The sequence below is a fragment of the Mirounga angustirostris genome, unplaced genomic scaffold (genome assembly GCF_029215605.1).
Source record: "Mirounga angustirostris isolate CCGP_5_RB_7025 unplaced genomic scaffold, mMirAng1.0.hap1 SCAF_12, whole genome shotgun sequence".
NCBI lineage: Eukaryota > Metazoa > Chordata > Mammalia > Carnivora > Phocidae > Mirounga > Mirounga angustirostris.
The window spans coordinates 46,520,899-46,544,321 of NW_026991720.1; the positions used below are offsets into that span (position 1 = coordinate 46,520,899).

Here is a 23,423-nt window from a genome sequence, read left to right on the forward strand (position 1 = left end):
TAAAAATAACTGGCTTACATAATAAGATTAATTATATATAACCATTAAAATGTTAAATGATATCATTTCCAATCTCTAAAAGAACTCTTTCAGATTCAGAATCAGTCACTTAAGGAAGAAGAGTAAATAATTTAAAACCAAAAGAAAAGATAGTAGCTATAAACTTGTCCCATAGGGTTATGGTCCTCTGAAAGTGTCATTCCCCTGGAAACTGAATTTGCCTTATGACACAAGCACCACATCCCACAAAGACACATACATATGCTGACACACACAGCCCTAGACAGACACAGACGCACACATGTGCACACACACAGCAACTCACCGACACACCCTGGCACGTGCATAAACAAAGATATTCACACCCAAACACACACACACTGAAGACATTACTTTTGACCACAGCAAATCCTTGGAATGACATAGCAACAAGTATTTTTAATTCCTGTTTAACCAGTAGTAAATGTCTCCTGGCACAGCATACACATAAAATTTTAACTCAGAAGAAAAAGCCTTGGGAAACAGACTTAGACTCATGTGCTGGTTTTAAAAATGCTTTCCCCATGGTAAGAAGTTACAGCTACAGGCCTGCCTCCAGGTTAAACAAGACCCTTAATCAGGACATCCGAGAGGCCTCCCAAGACTGTGACATTTGCAGAAGCAGAGAGAATGAGAACCTGGAAGTGTCTCATCTAGCAGAACTTCGTATGCAGGAGAGGGAGACGGTGAGTGCAGTGGACAGCCTCCCCTTTCAGTCTTGTTTTCAGGATAGAGGCCAGACCTGTGCCCCTGTTTGTAAGGATCCCCACACAGAACTTCTGGCATCTTTAAGAGGGTACAAAACACTCAGAAGACAGTGGCCAAGAGGAGTAGCGACTTAAGTATTTTGAACTATAAATGTTTGTAACTGAGAATGACTTTACAAGTTTACGAAGTTCCACAAAGTCCACATTCACCACCACACCTTGGACTGTAAATACCTTTTGATAAGGCCTATGTCTCCATTCATATAGTTTTTCATCCAAAAAATGCTTTTAAGAAGCTGCTAAGTGGCAGGCCCTCTGCTAGTCGCTGGTGATCTGAGGGTCCTTGCCTTTATGGAGTGACAATGCACCGGGGACACACTCTGAGCAAGAAGTTACAAGGAGGCTGCTTCCTATCCCTTTATGTCACCAAAACCATGCATGGCAGCCGGCACCAGATATGCACGCAATTTTTATGGAAAAGAGAATGGAAAAAGGAAGGAGAGAGCAAGGATGAGAAGATTAAGACTCAGAACGTTGCCACCTACCTCACTAATTTTATAGATAAAATATTTGGGTAATTAATTAGACAAATAAGGGATACTCAACACAGGATTAGTATATACCATATACTCAAACATAAAAATATTTACTCACCTCCATTTGAAATTATGACTATTACATATATTCAGAAATGACAATGTTTTTAGTAATGTAGCTCATATCAAATTGGTCTCTGGTCAATAAACTGGTGGAGATTAGGGCAGATAGCACAGGAAGACAAACACCACACCCTGCTGATTGAGGATAACAAACTCAGAGAATAAAAGGGACAAAAACTGCTGTGTAAGAATCAACATTAACCTGAAGGCTCCTGTCAACAAGTCTATACTGATCCAGAAAGCTTTCCATCCTGGTAGAGATGAGACGTCCTAGAAAAGTCAGGTTCTGCAACATACGGCCAAAGGAGTGATGAACCAGAGGGCTGAGGAGAGATTATTCCAATCCCGCATTTAGAAAGGAAGTAAAACATTAACACAAGCACAGTGTGTGTGTGCGTGTGCGTGTATGCGTGCACGCAAGATAATAGTAATAGTAATCTGGCACAGTTTTTTAAAAAGGCGTCCCTCTCTTTTAAGATACCAACTGAAATATTTACAGATGAAGTGATATTGGACCTGAGGTTTGCTTCAAAATAACCCAAATGATGCAGGTGAAATTTAGAGGACACCAGGCCTGATAGAAACTGATGACTGTTGAAGCTGGTTAATGGGGTGTTCATTATACTTTTCTCTTTACTTTAAATACATTTGAAATGTTCTACTTAAAAAGTTATTTAAGATATGAATTGTAGGAAAAGATGAAACTTTTAAATGATCATTCAATAAAATAGTGCTATTCAGTGTAAGCTAAAAAATGAACAAAAGCCTCCTGAAAACCATTATGAAATAGGAAGATGAGGCCTCCGTTGGGTGCTCTGTACACTATAACCATGCCTTGAGCAAGGAAACTCAATCTACTACATCTTTGGGGTTCTAGGCCAATTTATTTTTATTTTTTATTTTATTTTTTTTTTTAAGATTTTATTTATTTATTTGACAGAGAGAGAGAACAAGTACGCAGAGAGGCAGGCAGAGGGAGAGGAAGAGGCAGGCTCCCCGCTGAGGAAGGAACCCGACGTGGGGCTCGATCCCAGGACCCTGGGATCATGACCCGAGCAGAAGGCAGCCGCTTAACCGACTGAGCCACCCAGGCGCCCCTCTAGGCCAATTTATAATCTGCTTTTCAAATTGCCAGTTGTCATCCTATAGCAGATTCTGAAATCGATTTGTGGGCCCTGACCAGTTTTTAGATGAATGAATTCAAATGCAATAGAAAAGATCAGAGCACGTCACACAGGAAGGGGGACACCTTTTTCGGGGCTTGCATCTCTGCAGGCGTGTGCGTGCCTATGCACACCCAGGGTTTGTGGTTAGTCTACACTCACTATAGTAGCCAGAGTGGTTCTGTTAAAACCCAAGTCAGATCATGTCACTCTTCTGGAACCCTACAGGGACAGCCTACCTCACTCAGGGCAAAATCCAAAATCCTTGCAATGGCCTACAAGGCCCACCATGGCCACCCATTCCTGCCCAGTTCTGTTTACCTCTTATTCACCCCGGCCCCATTGACCTTATTTCTGTTCCTGGAACACACTAGGCACACTCCCGCAGCCGGACATCTGTAATTGCCCTCTGTCTGGAATGCTCTTCCTCCAGATATCTGCATGCTGGCTGCCTCACCATCAAATGTCAGCTTTTCAGTAAGACCTTCCCTGACCACACAATGTACTATTCAGACCCCACGCCCACCCCAGTATTTCCTATTTCCCTTCCTTCTTTATTTTTCTCCACAGAACCTATCATCTCCTCACATACTATATAAACTATTCATTTTCTATATCATAATTACATAAAATTATGATGCATACATTTGATAGATTACATATAGTTTCTTTTGCTTATCATCTCTCTGTACTTAGAAACTTCACAAGGAGCAGGATTTTTTTGTCATTTTTGTTCACTGCAATAATATCTCTAACACTCAGGACATGGTAAATACTCAATAAATATATGCCGAATTGTGTGTGTGTGCAGGGTATGTGTGTGTATATCTGCTGGCTTGTGATGTAAAATATATTTCTTAGTGTGAGTCGCATTCCAAAAGGCTTGTCTAATACTGGCCTGGAGCCAGTATTAGACACTTGGAATATCTCCGGGCTTACTCAGAGAGAGGGCTGAAATGTGAGTGCAGCACAGACACCCAAAAGTTGTGATGTCTTACAACCCGGGGTGCCTGCAACAAATGGTGCCAATGGTAATTGCTATGTGAAGTATGGTGGGGGGGGTGTTGGGAGGGTTGGCCCCTTGCGGATCCCACCAATGCACTATAAATTGGCAAGAAGAAACAGGCAGAGTCAGAAAATCATAAAATTTTCAAGACTCTCAAGATGATCTGGTTCAACCTAATAATTCTACAGTCGAGCATCAGAAAGTTACAAAATGATAATGTAATTTGCCCCAGGCCATATGCAAAGCAAATGCTGAGCTAGAACTGGCACAGACCTGGGTCATATGACTCCTTGTCCAATGATCTTTACACACTCTGGCTTGCCATGAAAATGAAAAACGGGAATCTCTTCTCCAAAAGCCTTCTGCCTGTTCTTCTTTCTTCAGAAATAACCTGAGATTCTTTCTCCAGTTAGGTGCCAATCATCTATTTATTCCACTCAAGCCTTGACAATTTGCGGGGCTCTCTGTTTTAAAAACAAAGAGCTCCTAATGATCACTATTTCTCATAAATCAAAGCTTTAAAAATGCCTTGCCATAGCAACCAGGAGTGGCTGAATTATCTACTATTATTCCCTGAATTTCTAATAAAACCATTCCAACTTACACCAGGCCCAGGGATGTTAAAGTCAGTCAAGAATCAAAACCTTCAATCCTTACTGTCCAACTTTTCATCAAAGCTAAGCAATCTATCCAGAATTATTCTGTATTTTTTCATAGCCATAAAACAAAGTGCTTCAATTTATAAGGCACTAACCAGTTGAAAGCAAGGCATCACTAAAAGCTGTCACTTTAATTGGAAGGGAAGCAGAAACATTTTGGTCATGAAGTGAATATTACTACAGACTAAATACGTTCACCAGTTGTTCGGTTTTCAACTAGGCTATAGTAAGTCCTTTGAGTGGGAGAGGCCAGGTTTCTTAGAACTCTCAGTATTTCTCCTCAGATTCCAAGGGCTGAGGACATTTGTGACATTACTGTGCCAGACACTCTTGAATCCTCTGCCCTCCTTCACAGAATCCTGCTCTGTTCAGGTGTCCTCACCCCTTTGGGAGAGGCTAGCCCCATCCCCATTCCAGGAAGGAGGTCATGACTAGAGAGCATCACAGAAATCCTAGTGTCCTTGTCAGTGATTGCCTTGCCTATGAGCATGTGACAAAACTGTGACCCAGGAGGCAAGGGGAAGTTGGCTAGGAGAAGGGGAGCTTCTGAGAAAGGTTTTCTCACTTTTCACACAGCCAGGAGAAAGAGATTACAGGTCTCCCCTGTTGTTCAAAAGTTTGCATTACACCACTTCTCTTTTACAAAAGACCTACATTAACCTACATTTTCACTAACCAAAAGAAACCCAAAAAGGATTTTTGCTTTTGAAAAAAAAAAAAGAGGTGAAAAGCAAAGATAGCATTCAGCAATAGTTTTGCAGTGAGCAGTTATAAAGGCAGTGCAGACCCCCAGCAACGGGAGGGGTCCCACCAAGTTCTGTCCCCAAAACTACACTCAGCATCTAGCTGCATAGCTTTGAATGGTGTCTGTGAGCATCTGTGTTTTATCTTGATTTATTTTGTACATACGTTAGCAAGATGTGTCCTAAGGTATCAGAAAAGTCAAAGAGAGGTTATTTTTTGAGTTTGGGAATGCTCACAAATTTTTCCATATAAACTGACGGTAAATGCTTCTTCGTTTTATGACACTGTGGCTTACAAAAGATTGAATAGGAAATCTACTTTCAGACAGCAGGGAAAACCTGTACTCCTTTACTCTTTCTAACTGTGATGCCAGGTAGTGCTGTTGTCATCTTGACACCAAAAGAAGAGGGAAGCTAAGGACAAAGCCCCTCCACCAAGAGGACAGAGCCAAGAGAACTGCAGAGAAGCCCAGAGTCAGAACCCACTTCTTTTCAGGGTTTTCTGTATTTGCAGCAGAAACATCCTAACCCATACAATAATTGCACCCTGAAACGGTCTCTGGAGGAAGTGAGGAGGCATAAATGTTTTATGCATGTCGGTGTTAGCACGAGAAAAGTTGCATGAACAGCATCTTTTCTTAGGGAAAGTTTGGCCTGTGATGTTAGAAAGTACAGTGGTCCCCCCTTACCCAAAGGGGGAGGAGGGATACCTTCCAAGACCCTCAGTGGGTGCCTAAATCCGCAGAATACTAAACCCTATATATACCCTGTTTTTTCCTATACATACAAACCTACGATACAGTTCAATTTATAAACGAGGCCCAGGAAGAGATTAAAAACAGTAACCAATAACAAGATAGAAAATTATAACAATACACTGTAATACAAGTTATATAAATGTGGTCTCTCTCTCCAAATAGTATTGCACGGTACTCACCCTTCTTCTTCCCGGGATGGTGAGAGGTGAGGACAGGCGCGCGGGATGAGATGACGGAAGCAGTGTGAGGCAGAGTTAGGCCACCACGGCCCTTCGGCTGATTCATCAGAAAGAGGACAGTCGGTAAGCAACTGCCTTCGGCTCAGGTCATGATCCTGGGGTCCCGGGATCGAGTCCCGCATCGGGCTCCCTGCTCAGCGGGGGGTCTGCTCCTCCCTCTGACCCTCCTTCCTCTCATGCTCTCTGTCTCTCATTATCTCTCTCTCAAATAAATAAATAAATAAAATCTTAAAAAAAAAAAAAAGAAAGAAAGAAAGAGGACAGTCGGCTTCCCCGCTTCCCGAGCACGGGCGATGACGGGTAGGCGAAACCGCGGAAAGTTAAACCGCGGATAAAGCGGGCCTGCTGTAGGAGGCCCGGGAATAAAATCCATTCCGGGAGCGAAATGTGAGAGCAGGTGCAGAGGCCAACACCGGGCACCAATACCTTGGCCTCCGCGCGCTGCTGTAGGAAACCCGAGGCAACCAGATTTCCCCCGAGGGAGGACGCGGAACAGCAAAGCCGTTGTAGTGCCCACCCACTTCCTCCCCTGGGTGCCAGGAAAAGACTCTGAATGAGACCTTAAGGAAGAGGATGTTTCAGTACTTGCTTTGCAACTTCGCACTCCCGTGAATAGGTATCTGTACTTTGTGGGGGTGCCTATTTTTGTTGTCCCATGAGGAGTAAGAAGCACAAGCCACGAACAGTTCGACGGGGAGCCAGCCTTGCTATAAACTCCTACAGGCCATTGAAGATTGAAGGCTGCCCGTGGAAGTGGCCACCCAGGGACTCTGTTCCCCCAAGATGCCCCCCCCGAGCCAGATCTTCCTCCAACCGGCAGAAAGTATATCTTATTCTGGGAGCCGCTAAACTTGCAGGGAGAGGAGAGGGACTTCGCCCACACCTGGCCCTCCAAAGCCAGCAGGTATTTTTCAAATGCTTATCGATTGGATTCATTATCATGAACTCTATGTGGTTCTGGAAAACTTCATATTTGAAATACTCATATTTTAGATCGTATCTGATCAAACGCATGTTTTTTTACTTGTTCCTGGTTAAAGTAAACACTATCAGAACATCTGAGACAACGGTACCTTGGTCATCTTTCTAAGGAAGTATTTACAGTACTATGAATACAATGCTGTGATCTGACATGATCAAAGTGTGCCTATTCTTTGATTAGAAACAACAAAAGCGCCAGCAGATGATGCCCCTGGAAACGTCTACACGTGCATCCATCCAGTGGGGGCATCTGGAGGTAGCAACAGAAGCATCACTGTACTAGTAAACTCGGCAGTACCCAGGTTACACAGTAGGAAACTGGGTTCCTGGAGGACTAACAGTCTGCACTGAGTGCATAAGAGTTGTGCCCAGGGCTTGAAAAGCTGCACAAAAATCTAATTAACGAGTCATGAGAAATGTACTAATTGCTTTGTCCAGCATCAGCAGAGAAGACCTGCTGCTGGCCCTCATTCCTCAGCCGGAGGGAGGACACCGCAGCCTTTGGGGGCACTGGGGAAGGAGGCATTGTCGAGCTGACCCCGGGAACAAACCACAGAAGACACGTCTCTGTGGAACCTTCTGAGGAGGTGGGGGGCTGTCGGTAGAAAAAGACAACTGTGGAAATAAAAATGGGAAGAGGAGGGGGTACCCCCCACGTGTGGATATCAGTGACTATGGAATGAATGTCTCCCATCTGATTATGTGTATCCATCGAGGAAGGACTTGATCTATGGGGTTTTTTCCCTGTCTGCTCACTTTACAACCTTTTCCCCTTCTCAGCCTTACTCTATCAATTTTTTTGTGTGTGTGTCTTGTAAATAACATCTTTATTGAGATAGAATTTACCTACCCTACAATTCACCTGCTTAAAAGTGTACAGTTCAGTGACTTTTAGTGTATTACAGAAATATGCAACCATTACCACAATCAATTTCAGACAATTTCATCACCCCCAAAAGAAATCCCATACCTATTAGCCGTCCCTCCAGTTTCCCTCCAGCCCTCCCCACCTTAGGAAATCACTTCTCTACTTTCTGCCTCTATGATTTGCCTATTCTGGACATTTCATATGGGTGGAATCATACACTATGTGGTCTCTTGTAACTGGCTTCCTTCACATAACGTTTTCAAGGTTCTACAAGGTTCACTGTTGTAGCATGTGCCCTGTATCACTTTCTAAAATCTTTTCTGTGGCTCTCCCTGCTCAGCTCTAGCTTTACTACTTATGTTCCTTGAGTGGTTCACTATCCATTCCTGAAAAGTTCTTGCGAACTACAAATCAAGTTTAAGAAGCGGTCCTGGTTCAGAGAAGTCCATGTGATTTTGTTGGGAGTCTCCTATTGCCCCTACATGCAAATAATCCATATTATGAGTTTTTTAAAAAAAACCAATTTTCTTAAAAACCATTAAAGGCATGTGGTTAGTGTGAACCAGTGATGGTGCCCTTAGAGAACTAATTTACATATAATAGATAAGGGAGGGGCTGTGGCGGCATTCCGATGATAGAGTGCTTGGGATATAGACATATGCATTCACTCAACAATTACTGAGTGCCTCCTGCATGTGAGACACTGTTCTGGGTACTGCAGATTGGCAGTGAGCAAAACAGACAGAAATATCTGCCTTTGTGAAGCATGGGGTTTGGATTATTTCTTTACATCATTTAAAGAAAGAAGGAAAACCAAGGTAATAGTAAACAGGGCATTCATAATGATTATTTTTGGAGGAAGGGAGTGAAAGAAGACAGGGGAGGGAAGGGAGAAGGGAGAAGATGCAAGGGTAGGTGGTGTTCCTAGACTGACAGACTCCCTTATGAGAGTTCTGTTGTTGTGCTTTCTAACTTCCATGTCTGTTGCAGAAATTTATTTGCATAGATTGGATATTACATCAAATTTAATTTCAAAAAGAGCCACACCTCTGGATCAAAAAGTATAAACAATGGTGTCTCTTTGGATGAGAGATTTGTCTGGGCTAATTTAAAATGTTTATGAGAAAGTGGAATTCACAGTGGAATCTTACACTAAATGGAGAAATTCTAAATCGATGGGCTTACATGTCAAGGTTTTGAAAGGCTGGTGAAGAGCAAAGTAATATATTTAGAGGAGATTTTTCAAGTTATATTAGACAATCATGAACTCTGAGTGATCGTTTATCACCAAAGAAAGGAACCAATGGATCGTCTACATAAGAATGAAACTTCATAAAAAAAAAAAAAAAAAATGAAACTTCATGAGACCAGAGATTCTTACGTTTTGTTCACAAGTTTTCAATTGTCAAGTTTCTTTCACAGACACTATCCCATTTGATTTTCACAAGTATTATTAGCCCGTTTTGTGGATGAGAAAATTCAGAGGGGCCCAAATTACCATAGCCAGTTGGTGCTGGTATCTGGGCCAGCTCCCTGGCTTCCCAACACTTGCCACACAGCACAAGGGTTCAGATGAACCCACATTTATTTACAAAACACAAGAATAGATGTTAGAAATAAGTTTCAGAGAGTGAAATATAAAACAATAAAAAGAAATACCAGTACACTCTAGGGGTGGAAAATGGATAGAACTCATTACTATAAGGAGGACCACAAGCTGAAACTACATATACTCTCAAAAACATGTCTACGTGAATTCCTGAATGACAGATTTACATCGGCTATTTATGAAAAGTAAAATGTATGCAGGGCATCTCTTCCTTGAAAGCGTGCTGAGCATTTTTACAAAATACCCCTTAGCGCTATTACTGGGGTTAGAATGCTGAACCAAATAAGTACTATGGCAATTATTATATTCTTATGATAAGTTACATTGTCTAATTCCAAATCATGTCTTCCGTTGGCAATTGCCTAGGATTTGCTGTGGTTATGTTTCTAATCTTAATCTGATATTATTTCAAGAGAGTTGAAAAGCCCCTGTCAATTGCTTTTTTCTTTGAGGAAGAATTCATATTTGGAAAAAAAGAAAAAGGCATGAGGGTTAGTCTGGGTGCTTAAAACAAGCATAGGGCTCTCATGTGGATCAAGTTCAAGCCTTGGACATATTAACATCACATAGGAGAAAAAACTTCTGTGCCCTGACCACTGACAGTACCTTCAACCTTGGACAATGATCACGAGGGAGGTAACAGAGAGGACACCTGGCTTGAACTAACCAGGTCCCCAGCCAGAGAGTAATAACTCACAGGGCACTTCCTGTGGGAGACATGATAATGCTCTCTTTGCATATGAAAGTCAGCAAAATAGTGTTATTTACCCAATAAACATGGCTTAATGGTTTCACTGTCTGCAGGGACAAACACTATAAAACAAAATGGCTAATTTTTCTATAATAAAGTGAATTTGAATGAGCAACTTAAATCAATACTAGGCAGCCAAATTATGTGTATTAATATCTACACATCATTAGCAAAATCCCAAGTGAATTTTTTCATTACTAAAAGTAATGCTAGGTTTAACTTTGCTTTTCCCTTGATATTAACTTATATATTCTATATTTGGTTTGGAAATAACTTTTGTTTGAAACCTAATCCACTTCTGCTTTCTGTGTATACATATACACATAAACACACACCAACAGACATATATACATGCATCCAGACCTATATCACACATATACATGTTTTATACACATATACATATTCATGGCAAGAAGCCTCAGTACAAACATTATCAGATAAGAATTTCCTACTCAGGTCAGGAGAATAACGTGTCCCTTGTTCTGTCAACTTCTCTACCCAACTTGCTAGCATTACGGGCTTTCTTTGGAGGAGTGCACATAAATCTAACAAGTAAATATGTAAAGTCTAGAATGATAGTAAAACCTAAAACAAAGCACAAAACCTGTATCAACAAGAATCTGATAGAGTTCCAATCTGTCCTTCTCTATCTTACTTCATTTCAAAATCTCTGTACACACCCAGAAAAATGAAGGACATCTCTCAATGCTGGCACTAAAACAAAACAGGGACCTGTGAATGGGGGCTGACCTGGGCCACACTGAAGAGACGGTATCTTTCTGGCATGGAGAGTGTGCAGGGTTGCAACTATTGGAGCCATGGAGCAGTGAATCAGCAGGTTTTGTGTGGTAGATTCTGTGATAGAGGCTAGAACATCCTCACTAGAGTCACCCAGACCAGTGGCTGTCCAATACAAGTATGATATGAGCCACATATCTAATCTTAAATAGTAGCCACATTAAATTTTTTTAAGATTTTGTTTATTTATTTGAGAGAGAGCGAGCATGAGCAGGGAGAGGGGCAGAAGGAGAGGGAGAGAGAAAATCTCAAGCAGACTCCACGCTCAGTGCAGAGCCTGACGTAGGGCTTGATCTCACAACCTGAACCGAAATCAAGAGTTGAACGCTTAACTGCCTGAACTATCCACGTGCCCTGCCACATTAAATATTTTTAAGTAAACAGGTGAGATTGATTTTTACAATATCTTTTCTTTAACCTAATATCCAAAAGATGTTATAATCTCAATGTATCATCCATATAACAAGGTTATTCATAAGATATTTCATATTCTTTTTGTTTTATACTGAGTCTTCAAACTCTGGGAGGGTTTTACAATTGCAGTGCATCTCCAGTCACACTAGCCACATTTCAAGAGCTAAACAGCCCATGTGGCTCCCAGATAAGGCAGTGCAGGGCTCAGTCTTGAGATGCTTATAGGTCAGACTGTTAGAGGCCAGTATTGTAGGCACGTACTCTAGTATTTGCTGAAGAAGATTTACCCTTCAAACCGTACTCCCTGCTTCCTGTTTCCTTGTTGTCCCAAACACTGATCTCTTGGTGTATTCCTTAGAAGCAAAATTATTTAAGAAAAAGCACTTTAGGGATGGCTGGGTAGTTCAGTCGGTTGAGCAGCTGGCTCTGGATTTCTGTTCAGGTCATGATCTCAGGGTCGTGAGATGGAGCCCCGTGATGGGCTCCAAGCTCAGTGGGGAGTTCTGCTCAATCCTCTGCTTGAGAATTCTCTCTCCTTCTCCCGCTGCCCCTCCCCCTGCTCATGCACAAGCGCTCGTGTTCTCTCTCTCTCTCAAGTAAATAAATAAATCATTTTTAAAAAAGAAAAAGCACTTTATTTTGTTTGTGTGCAATTATGTCAAATAAGTAAGGAATGCAGGTTTTGTTTCCTTAAAAAACACAGTGCTCAAACAGTCCTGAGGGTACAGAGGACAAGATGAAGTCCAGCTCGGGGTCTCTGATGAGAAAAGAATTACAGATGGTGATCACCCACCCAAGTGATTCCGTGATTCACACTGCCCTAAATGTATGATCTGAGTTATGTCAAAAAGGACTAAGCCGTACAGGCCACGGGCCTCTCGCTATTATGTCTGAACCCAGTAGCCTTAATATCCACCTTTTTCTTGACAGTTGTTTGACCCTTTAAAGATACCATCTACCTTTCCATTTGCTTGTTGCTCTTGAAGATGGTAACAGAAGTTCAACGAGGAGGGCAACTTCCTTTTCTTAGGAATGTCATGTTCCTGCATCTTATTTGCATGCATTTTCTTCCAATTAAATGTGCTGAAGATTCCCAAAGCTAACATTATTTTCTAAAAACCAATGCATTTGCTTTGCCCCATATGTGGGCCTTTTGCAGTAGTAAATACTTCTAGGCGAATGGTTTGCTGATGGCCAAGTTGGTAGAAAATCTCCCTTAAATCGCACAGCTTGGATATGCTGCTTGCAACCTCAGTCCACACATTCACAATTTTCTTATTTTCTTTATGATGTTTTGGAAGAGATACAATTATAAGATCCAAACTACTTCTGGACAAGGACATTTTCTTTTCCTCTTTGAGGATGAAATTATAACTCACTGTAGGATTTTTAAAAAAGAAATGGGAGCTGTCATTAGGGAAACTATAGACCATTTTTTTTAAAAGCTTGAATCCAGTTTCAAGACTGGAAGAGTTTATAAACATTTTAATTGCTCTCCCCAACATCATCCTCCAGCTGTCATTCCACCGTTCTCCTCAAAGTTATGAAAAAAGTTACTTTTTTAAAAAAAGCCAATTTGCAAAATTAGTGAAGTATAACCTAAGCAGCATGACAAATACAGGAATGGGAGAACATTCTATCAAAGTTTCTATCCATAGCTTATTAATTTTACATTAGTAGTGTCCCTCTCTTGGAACTACCTTCCCTGTTTACCAGTGCCGCCCAACAGGATCTTTTACAGGATGATGGAAATGTTCTATTTCTGCATGGTTTAATATGGTAGCCAGCAACCACATGTGTTATTGAGCACTTGAAATGTGCCTCATGCAACTAAGGAACTGAATTTATTTAAATTTAAATTTAAATTTGCAAACAGCTACATGTGGCTAGTGGTTACCACACTGGAGCGCACAGCTATATATAGTTAAGGCAGAGGGTAGGTCACTGAAGTCTTTGTGCCTTTATTGACACAACATCTGCCTTGAGATCTAAGGCTCATGTAAAATACAAAGCACTTTAGGACTTCTTTTTTTGAAAATATTAAATAAGTAAATAGAACAGCTTCCATGAAGCCAGACGGGGGGGGGGGGGGGGGAAGAACAGCTGTAAGAAATTCTCTAAGGATAATGCTACTCCTTAGGATAAGCCAGGAAAGGGGATGAAGAATTAATGTTCTAGGACGTGGGTCCTAGATGTCAGTTCCAGCTGTAGCTCCACCACCAACTAGCTGAACGGCCCTGGGCAGTTCTTGGAGCTCCTCCGAACCGGATTCTCTTACTTATGTAATTCTGGAATCTGTTAAAACAACCTGCAAGTCCCCTCCTCACCTGAAACCTATAATGAAATGTAAAGTCAAACCAGCTCGGGAGGAAAAAAACATTCTCAGGTAGGAACTGGTGCATAAGGTCTACCTGAATGCCTTCTGTAATTTCAGTTCCTGTACTTTTAACTTAACATATAAGCTAACAAATACATATTCTTCCTGCTGTGGATTCAGAATGTGGGAGTTTCATGAGGTGATCACAAGACTTGATAAGCTCACACAAAATGGGATGCTTTTAAGACTCCAGTGAAGACAATCAACTGGATGCAAAGTAGTACTATTCTTTTTTTCTCCCCCTCGGTGTTTTTTCTTTTATTTGGAAAATTTTCAAACCTTGGAAAAGTTGCAAGAATAGTACAATGAACACCTATATACCCTTCACCTCGTGAAACTGTTCTTAAGTACAGATATCCATAAGTCCAATCCCCTAGGTAATCTCTCTACAGAGCATTCACTTGGTAAACATCACTCAGTTCCTAACGCTAGTGAGAATAAGCTTTGGTCAGGTTGGATGTGGGTCTGGATAACTACCAAGGGCAACAAAATAAAGCACAACTGTATTACTGTACTTTCTCTGTTAACAATGAGCATGCATTTCAGCCTTAAACTTTAATGTCAGACACTTTAAAAACGAGATAGAATCAAAAACCCACCCTTTATGTTTCAAGAGGAAAAAAACTGATCTTTGAAATTAAGGAGACATTGCTCCAATCCTAGCACCTCGAATCCAAGCTCTGTGCTCTCTCTGAACCGATGTCTTTGTTTGCAAAGGGGATACGTGGTCCACCTCAGAGAAATACCCAAGGGATTACATGTAAACGGAGTGAGACATAGCAACCATTCAGTATTGTTAGTTGCTTTTCCAGTTTACTAAGCATTTTCCCAAACGGTATACTTCAGGAATGACAACCCTGTGGGATAAATTCATCAGATATCACTATTTCTGGTTTAAAGACAAGAGAGGGGCGCCTGGGTGGTTCAGTCAGTTAAGCATCTGCCTTTTTGGCTCAGGTCATGATCTCACGGTCCTGGGATCAAGTCCCACATTGGGCTGCCTGCTCAGCGGAGAGGCTGCTTCTCCCTCTCCCTGTGCCGCTCCCCCTGCTTGTGCTCTCTCTCACTCTCTCTGTCAAATAAATAAATAAAATCTTAAAAAAAGAAGACAAGAGAATGGAGGCTCAAAGATATTCAGGGCAGGAGAGAGGGAAGGGGGAGGAATCGGCATCTACTGAGCAGATAGGAGAGCCAGGCCTATGGGAAACAATGCTTCCATCACCCTGTTAATGCTCACGTCAATTCTGGGAAACAGGCTGTCATATCTGCAGTTTGCAGCGAGGTTTTAAAGCTCGGAAAGGCTAATTTCACCAAAGGTCACATCGTTAGCTAGTTATAGGACTTAAGTAAATATCTGGTTTAAGTGTCTACATTAATGGTTTAGGAATTTTCATTAAGGGTTCAAGAGTCCTGATTCATGGTTTAAGGGTCATAGTTAGGGCTTAAAGCCTCTTTAAGAGCCTTAGTTAAGGGTTTAGCTGCCCTAGTCAATGCCTTGGTTAAAGGTTTCAGTGTCCAGATCTTCTGACTCTGAGGTTAGGGCTGTTCCTGCAACATCTAATGAAGACACATTTCAGAACGTGAGATTTCTTGCCAGCTCAAGGAAGCAGACTGTTTGTCCAGATCTAGTGGATTCTGCTAGGCAAGTGGCATGGAGCCTTTCTTGTTGAAAAACTGTTCTCCCCAGCAGGCCCACCAAGGCAAGGGGTGATTGGCAGCCTGCACAATGTGTAGACGATGTCTCAACTCCAGGAATCTTAATCAATGTAACCTCTGACCTGAGGTGATTACATTTTAAATAAGTCTATTCACTGAACACCTTTATTAGAGAATGTCTATGGGAACTCAGGCATTGGATGATTTGAAATAACTCTTGATATGGCTGAGGTTGGGTGACTTAGGCCAAGCTATTGAAGGAAGGCAAGGTTGTAATTAGACATGGTGTAAAGACTATTCAAAGATTGGCCCCCACAAAGGTCTTCGATTAATAATAAATGAGGGGAAAAGCAGGCTATTTGCACAAGCAGGTGGTGGATGACTCTCCCTGGGTACAGAGCTGCAAAGTTTTATTGCCACTTGGCAATGCACACGCGCCAGGTCTTCAGCCTCAGATCCCAGTGAACAGACACATGGGTCCCGTTGCAGAGCAGACTGCCTCTGGGACCAGCACATTCCTAACTGGATTTCCCTCCAGCCATGGAGACTTTAAATAAACCTCTGCTTTTGTTAGTCATTTTGAGACACATGAGTGTGTTCTGTCACACCAACCAGTCTGTACCAGAGCTACAGGCATCCGTCTTGATCCCCTGACCAGAATCCATGTGAGCAACAGAATACCACCTTCCATTCCCACTGAGCAAATGGAAAGAGAAGCAGGAAGGTACTTAGAGGATTTGGAAACTAATAGGCAAGTAAGACCAAATGCAGGGTTGATGAAAAAAAAATCTAAATAGGAATCTGACCAACATAGTAACAGGTGAGAAAAGTAAAGAGAGGAGGGGAGGAAGGAAGGAAGGAAGGAAGGAAGGAAGGAAGGAAGGAAGGAAGGAAGGAAGGAAGGGAGGGAGGAAGGGAGGGAGAGAGGAAGAAAGCCATTCATTGTGAAAATTAAATGACACACATCAGGAGTCATGAAATGTGAATACATTCATAAAAGATAAATGATTGGTGGGTGATAGATGGTTGCTATTAATCGTAGGTCTATCACTAGGTCCCTTTCTCTTTCTCTGCTTCTAAACATCTTGGCAAGAATCTTGATCTTCGGGCAGAAAACTCTTTTCCAAAACATACCAATGTGACACTGCTCATGTATATGTTTTCCAAACCCAGTGTCTGGTTATTTTCACCATTGTGCAAAAACAGGAGACCCCGCAGAGCCACAGACGGCCCTCAGCAGGAGTGACACACGGGCCAAGCCCCAGGTTGCAGCTCAGAGAACACGCTGTCCAGTTAAATGCCACATGGACTGGCCTCGGAAAATACCTGGTGTTTGTGTCCCCCAAAAGTTGAACAAATGGCAGGATCTTTGAAAACACTTCACAGGGTTTGTGGGAATGATGGGGGGGGGATCTGGCATCTTAGCTAAAGTACGCATATCAGTGGGCCCTTGTCAATCACAGCGAACATGCAGTCATGCTTAAGAAATGTCTTTCCTCTCAGATTCTCTGTCACTGGGTTCATCTGGGTTCCCACAAAGGAGCAGCAAAAAATCTAGTAAGTTAAAATTAGGTGTGGGAAGGTCACCAGAAAAATAGCAAAGAACAATACTCCGCATCTGAATGAATGATTTCTTTCAGGACGTTAGTTGTAGCTTTGTGATTTTTTTATTTGCAATGTTTTTGAAATTGCAATTTTTTTTTTTTGGTGATTTAAAATAAACAAAAGTAATCAAATCGTCCTGACTCTCTAGGTAATTATGAAATTAAATTACCTGCAGTTATCACTAAAACAAAGGTAAAGACATTTCTTTTACACAAAATCGAATATTTCTGAATAATTCAGGGGTCCAAAAGAAGACTTCTCAGTGTGAATGTCTGTTTCAACAAAGATACCCTGTTTTGTAGTATTAGATCCATGGAGTTTCAAATTACATATATATGTCTTGGCAGCATTATTATAGTTCAGGTTTACCTTCTGCATCTAGGGATATGAAAGATTTGTATATGTCACTGGTTCTGACCCTCCAATAATAAGTAATGAAAATTCCTATTTATCATTTGTAGGATCAAGCCAGTGTGACAGCAGAAAATAGCATTATTTATTTGGCTCACATTACTATTGTATACAATCTGGAGAAATAAATCCCTCAATCCGTTTAGGAATGTTCTTTTCCCAATTAAGGTTTCAGTGACTCTACACACAAATACTGATTTTTACCTTTTTCCATTTGCATTTTAATTTAAAAAGTCTATGTTGATTTCATTTCTATAATACAGCATGTTTATGTTCTCAAAATCTTAACTTCTTATCCTGGGGGTGCCTTTAATATTTAATTTTTACCTTGTTCAGTTACCTTGTTCAGTTCATAGCTTTTTTATTTATTACTTTACTTGAGTTGATTTCTTTTCTTTCTTTCTTTTTTTAACACTGTGAAATTACCCATTTGGCAATCACATCACTAAAATGCAAAAAGTTCTTCTCTCAATTATAAAAGCCAACATAACCCATGATTATTAAGAAAACTATTCTGTACATCAACCATTGTTTATTTCAGAATACAATCAAGTACCATAGGCTAGAGTAAAAGCTTAAGGATAGTGATCTTTTTTTTCCGCTTAAAATAATAAAGGTAATCAAACCTTCCTGCCAATCTAGGTGATTGTGAAATTTAATTACTAGCAGTTATCATTAAAACAAAGGCAAAGCAATTTTTTCTACACATAATTGAATATTCCAGAAGAAAATTTCTGAACAGTTCTTGGAAAATGTATTTAAAAATTAATTTTAACCTGATTATTTCATTTGTTATGTCTCAGTTGGTAATGCAGAATAAATGACACATCTGGGTGTTGCGGTTCAACAACAGCAAGTGAGAACATATTCTCAGGAAAATCAGATAACTTTGAGCTTAATACTGAGTGAATTATTAGATCTTTACTCTCTGTGCAAACACAACCAAACCTAAACCTTCCACATCTATTCCTCCAAGAGAGGTTTAACCCATATTATTCGAGTTCACACCTCCATATGTGTGGAGGTGTGAATCAACAGTTCAGATTCAACAGTTCCTTTTTTACTGCTCAATTGCCCAAGTATGTCCTAAGGCTTCCAGAGAGTTGTTCCATCAAACCCACTGCTACCTGAACAGAAAGAAAAACTCCCACCCACGTCAGCAGCAACAGTGAGTGATCTAGCATCTCTCTGCACGCTGCTGCTAATAGATCTATAAGCATAACCGTCCAGAGAAGAGACACCACCTACAAAATGGATCAAGAGCCCTAAGAAAGGAAGTTGAACATTAGGCCATGGACTTCCCCATCTCCAGGCCTTTGCCTAAGCTCTTCCCTCTTCCCAAAATGCCTTTCCCCCTCTCTGCTCTCTGGGAAAAAAATCCCACTCATCCTTTAAGCCCCAACTCACAGGTCACTAGTTCTGACCCTCCCTGCCTACTGAGGGAATCACTCCCTTCCTTGTACTCTCTTCCACATAATTCATTTTATCCAACTGGAATATAGATTACTATCTGTCGTCCATCTCTGCTACTGGATGGTGAGGGAAAGGATCCTAATACATCTTTCTATTCCAAACTCTTGGGACAATGCCCGAAACCTAAAATACACTTAATGACTGCTTCTTTAATGGACCTCAAACCTCAAGGTCAAATTTAACGTGCAATGTAACAGTCAAATTTTATGTGTGTTGGACTTATTTCTGCACCTAAAGGCTGAGCCATGAAGTGCCTTCTATTTCATTCCTCAAAGGAGCAAAATTTGTTCACAACAAACACCGACTAAGTGCCACACCCTGGGCAAACTGCTCTACACACATTATCTCATTTAATCCACATAGCATTCCTATGGGTAAGTCTCGTTATTAACATTAACCTGATCTACAGATGAGGAAATTGAGGCTTGGAGAAGTTGAGTAACTCACTCCAAATTATCCAACTGGTCAATGCGGCAGCCAGAACTCAAGAACAATAATCCCAGAACTTCAGAACTAGAAGGAATCCTAAAATCATCTTCCTCACTCAGCCTCCTTGAAACTGAGGCTTATAATATTTACTTCCTGGCACATAGTAGGCCCTATGTGAAAACAATGATGAATAGATTGATGGAGTGCCCTATTTTCTCAGACTCTGGTCCTTGCCTGGGAGAACGCAGCTGCCGCCACAAACAGGCTCTATTCTTTAGTGCCCAACACCTCTCACAGGTGTGAATTACTTGTGTCATCTGAATTATTCATGATCCACGCGATGGGTAAGTGTGCTTAAAAAGAGAACTACAGCTTCTTGTGTTTTTCAAGACAAAGTGTCTGATTAATTGGTGTATTGAGCAATATAAGTTCATGGGCCAGTCTGATCTACATCAAATAGTGTATCGATGCCCGCTTTCTGAATTTCGGTGTTCACGTAATTTCCCAGTTCCCACTGAGATTTAAAATAGTGGTAACTAAAGCAGGAAGGAGACCCATCATAAGCATCTCCATCCTATCTGCAAAGCAATTACCATCATCTAAAGCTCATACTGTGTGACTTCAAACCCACGTATTTTTCTGAAGCCTGAATTCAATTTTTCGATCAGGTTTCTTAAGCTACACCAAGATCTGAACGTTCAGATGCCACAGCATCTGTAATTTATGCCATCAGTAAATCATGTGAGAATACTGCCTTCTTGTCTTTTCTCCATTCTTCTTTCCCGTTGCCACCTCTCCCCCGCCAGTCCCTTTTCTAGTGGGCAGTTTTCTGAGAGGGCTAACCATATGCTAATCGTAAGCCAACATCACTGTATTTTAAATTCAATGTTAGTCGACCAAAATGAATTGAAAAGCAGCAGCAGTGGTTTGGGGGTACTAAAAATACGCTGTAGCATTTGCTGAGTTCTCAGAATTAAAACCACAGGCAGTCAACTTGTTGCTGCTCCTAATAAGATATGACTGGTCTGCCCCATCGGCTGCTACTACCAGCAACTTGAACTATATCATATGCCTAACAACATTGTGCTTTTGATTAGTTGGCAGTGATCAAGAAAGGAGGTGCCATTTCCCAGGAACTGAACCTGCCAAAAAAGATAACAGATGGCTTTCAAGGGATCACCTTGTGCCACATCACAATCGCACCTTAGTCAAACTCGCCTTGTATTTATGATTAAATTAGTTACACATCTATAGGTATGGCAAATTTATGACAGGCTTGCTGTCCAATGGTCCCAACCAGGTGATTGTTCTCTGAGTTTAATGTCCAGGTAATTGTAATAATAATAAAAAAACACACAATAGGAATTAATACAATATTAACATATCGAGTATTTTCCTTAGGATTTCAAGACCCTCTTGACCCCTGCAGACTGTATACTACACTAAATGTCTTATCAGCTATGCCTTTAGGGTTTGTCATGAAAGTTTTCAGTGACCAGAGAGGTACAAGAATTCTACCTAATGCATCATTCTGATTAGAAACCTGCCATACTCAGAAACCAGAGGGTCTGTTTCTATTGATTCCTATTCCTTCAGATTCATTAGCAGTTTTTTCTCTTCAATGAGACCTGCTGATCAACCTTAAAAAAAGCTGAAAGAAGTCCTCCCTTTGCTCACTTGAAAACAAAATGTATGCCTGGAAAGTGAAATTAGAGAGTATCATAAGAAAATGTCCAAGAGGCCACATAGGAAAATCACACACACACACACACACACACACACACACACTTGTAAACCGGCAAATTGTCAGAGGTTGGGCTCGACCTTCCTTCCTCTAACTCGCTTCAATCAGGACCAGAAACACAGAATCCCTTCCTTACTTCTATCTCAAACCATGCCCCAAGCTTGTGTCTCCACGGAGCTAATTTCTGAAACAAACAAAGAAACTCAGGTCTGTGAGGAGCGAGGGTTGTCGCCCCTCTTCCTTGGATGTGGGCATCCAGCCCGGCGGGCGCCCAGCGTCTCCCCAACCTTCCGCGCCCCGCTAGCCCAGCGGCGCCAGAAAGTGCGAGCCTGCCCTGCTCCTTTCGCTTCTCGCCTGCTGCTCCCCAAGTCTCCAGAACACTCGCGTTCGCACACTAAGGGCGCCGCCGCTCGCCCACCTCTGTGCTGTCAGATGTCAGGCGCGGAGGTGCCGTGGGCGCCCCGGGTGCTGGCAAACCAAACAAGTGTCACACCGGGCGCCTGCCCTCACTCCGAGACCGGGGGCAGGACGGCCACAGGTAGGCTCTACCCATCCCGGGGTGCGGGGCGAGGGCAGGGGGCAAGAGACCCAGGCTGCGTCCGACGGGCTGAAACTCACCGGAGGACACCGAGGAGCCGGACAGGCTGGAGTTGCTGGACGCTGCCATCCCCGCGGCGCGCGCGTCTCTGCTGGCTCAGCCCCGGTGCGGACGCCGCCGCCGCTGCCCTCGCGCGACCGCTCGCAGCCTTCGCGGCCCCCAGCCCATGGCAAAGTCCTGGGGACGCGCAGAAAGCACCAGCCTCCGGACTCTGCCGGCACTTCCTGCTCCACCAGATGACGCGCTGCTGCCGCCGCTATTTATTTGTGATTTCCGTCCCTCTCGGCGCCTTTGCACGCTCTTCTCCGGGTGTCGGGGGTTAGGTGCGAGCAGAGGGAGGCCGAGGGGCGGCCGGAGCGGACTAATCGTGCCTCCAGTCGAGCCCCAGCTGTGGGCCGAGCTCCCCCGCGCGCGGCTGGGACCACCGCGCCCGGGCCGCCCGGAGGCGCCCCGCCAGCTCCTGCACCCTCCCCTGGGCTCCCGCCTCCCCGGCGGCACTTCGGGCAGCCCGGGCAAAGGCGGCAGGAGCCAGCCAGACAGAGCGACCTCCCCCTTCTCCCTCCGCCCCAACTCCGCTCGCGCGCACACAAAGGAAGGAGAGGAGACGCGCGAGCTCGGGGGCTGGTTCAGCTGCCGTGGGCTTGACAGCTCCTGCGACTGGGGCTGGAGGAGGAGGCTGGGGACTGCCGGGCGGGGGGACGCTGGACCGGGGCGCGAGACCCCGAGGTGCTGGGGAGGCCGCCGGGGGGCGCGGGGCGAGCGCGGCTGCGATGCGCAACCGGGAGTGGGGAGTGGGGAGAAGGTGGTGGGGCTCGCTGTCCGTGGCCAGGCTAAGGGGCGGCGAAGACAGCCGGGGTGGGGGATCCAGGGGGCGAAGGCGAGGTCACTATGGACAGGGTGCGAGCTAAAAGGGGGTCTGGGATGCCAGAGAGGCTCTGGAGAGCTTCTTCCACTCCCCTCCAAATTGTCCTTTGTTACTCTGGAGCTGATGGTCCCTACCCTGCAAGAAGGTGTGTTTCCCAAAACACCCTCAAAACACCTAGCAAGACCCGTCCAGAGGCACTTAAGTACCCCCAGCCAAGGACAGTGACTAACGGGTCCACTGGGCTTTTGAGGTTGCCCTTCAAAGAAATAGAGATGTTCCTAACATGTCATCAGGCCCACACAAAGCCAGGTGTCAAGAGAAAGAGGTTCTCTGACTTCGTCTGGTAAAGGAACCTCACAAAAGACTTGGCAGCAGGTCCAACTGTGCCCTTTCAGGATAAGGAATTGCTTAGGTGTGTGAGAGAAAGAGACTTGAGCACAAGGTGTGTAGCTTCCCCTGTATTTAAGCCTAAATTAATTTCACTGGGAGGAGATATCATACAGATTTTTTTTTTTAAATCTATTTCACACTCCCAGCAGGGTAATCAGTTCTTTCAATCCTGAAGCAACAGAAAACTGTGAAATTTGAACAGAAATTGTTAGATCAAAGGAAAACGCAAACATAAAGGAATGAAAGTACTCTCATTATGTAGCAAAGTGGAAAGTGTTCACATTGGGGTAGTTCAATTTTTAAAAACATGGTTAAAAGGACAGAGTCAATTTAAAAATTGTCAGGAGCGACACAGGCACAGCAGACAGTCCTAGGGGGTTTACATCAACCACGCAGCCAATGAACAGTGAAGGATAAGTGTTGAATAATTATAATATGCACTCATGTCACATTTTCTAGTTGATTTAAACTTTTTTAAATT

The 23,423-nt window shown here is 42.9% G+C and overlaps 1 protein-coding gene across 1 annotated transcript in view; it reads right to left on the reverse strand.

The window, feature by feature from the left end:
• CHN2 (chimerin 2) overlaps positions 1–22,208 on the reverse strand; it is a 295,925-nt gene extending 273,717 nt beyond the window's left edge. Inside the window, exon 1 of the mRNA XM_045864506.3 lies at positions 21,708–22,208. Coding sequence (XP_045720462.1) covers positions 21,708–21,756 — 49 coding nt within the window. The 5' untranslated portion in view covers positions 21,757–22,208. The remainder of the gene's footprint in view (positions 1–21,707) is intronic.
• Between the last annotated feature and the right edge of the window lie 1,215 nt (positions 22,209–23,423).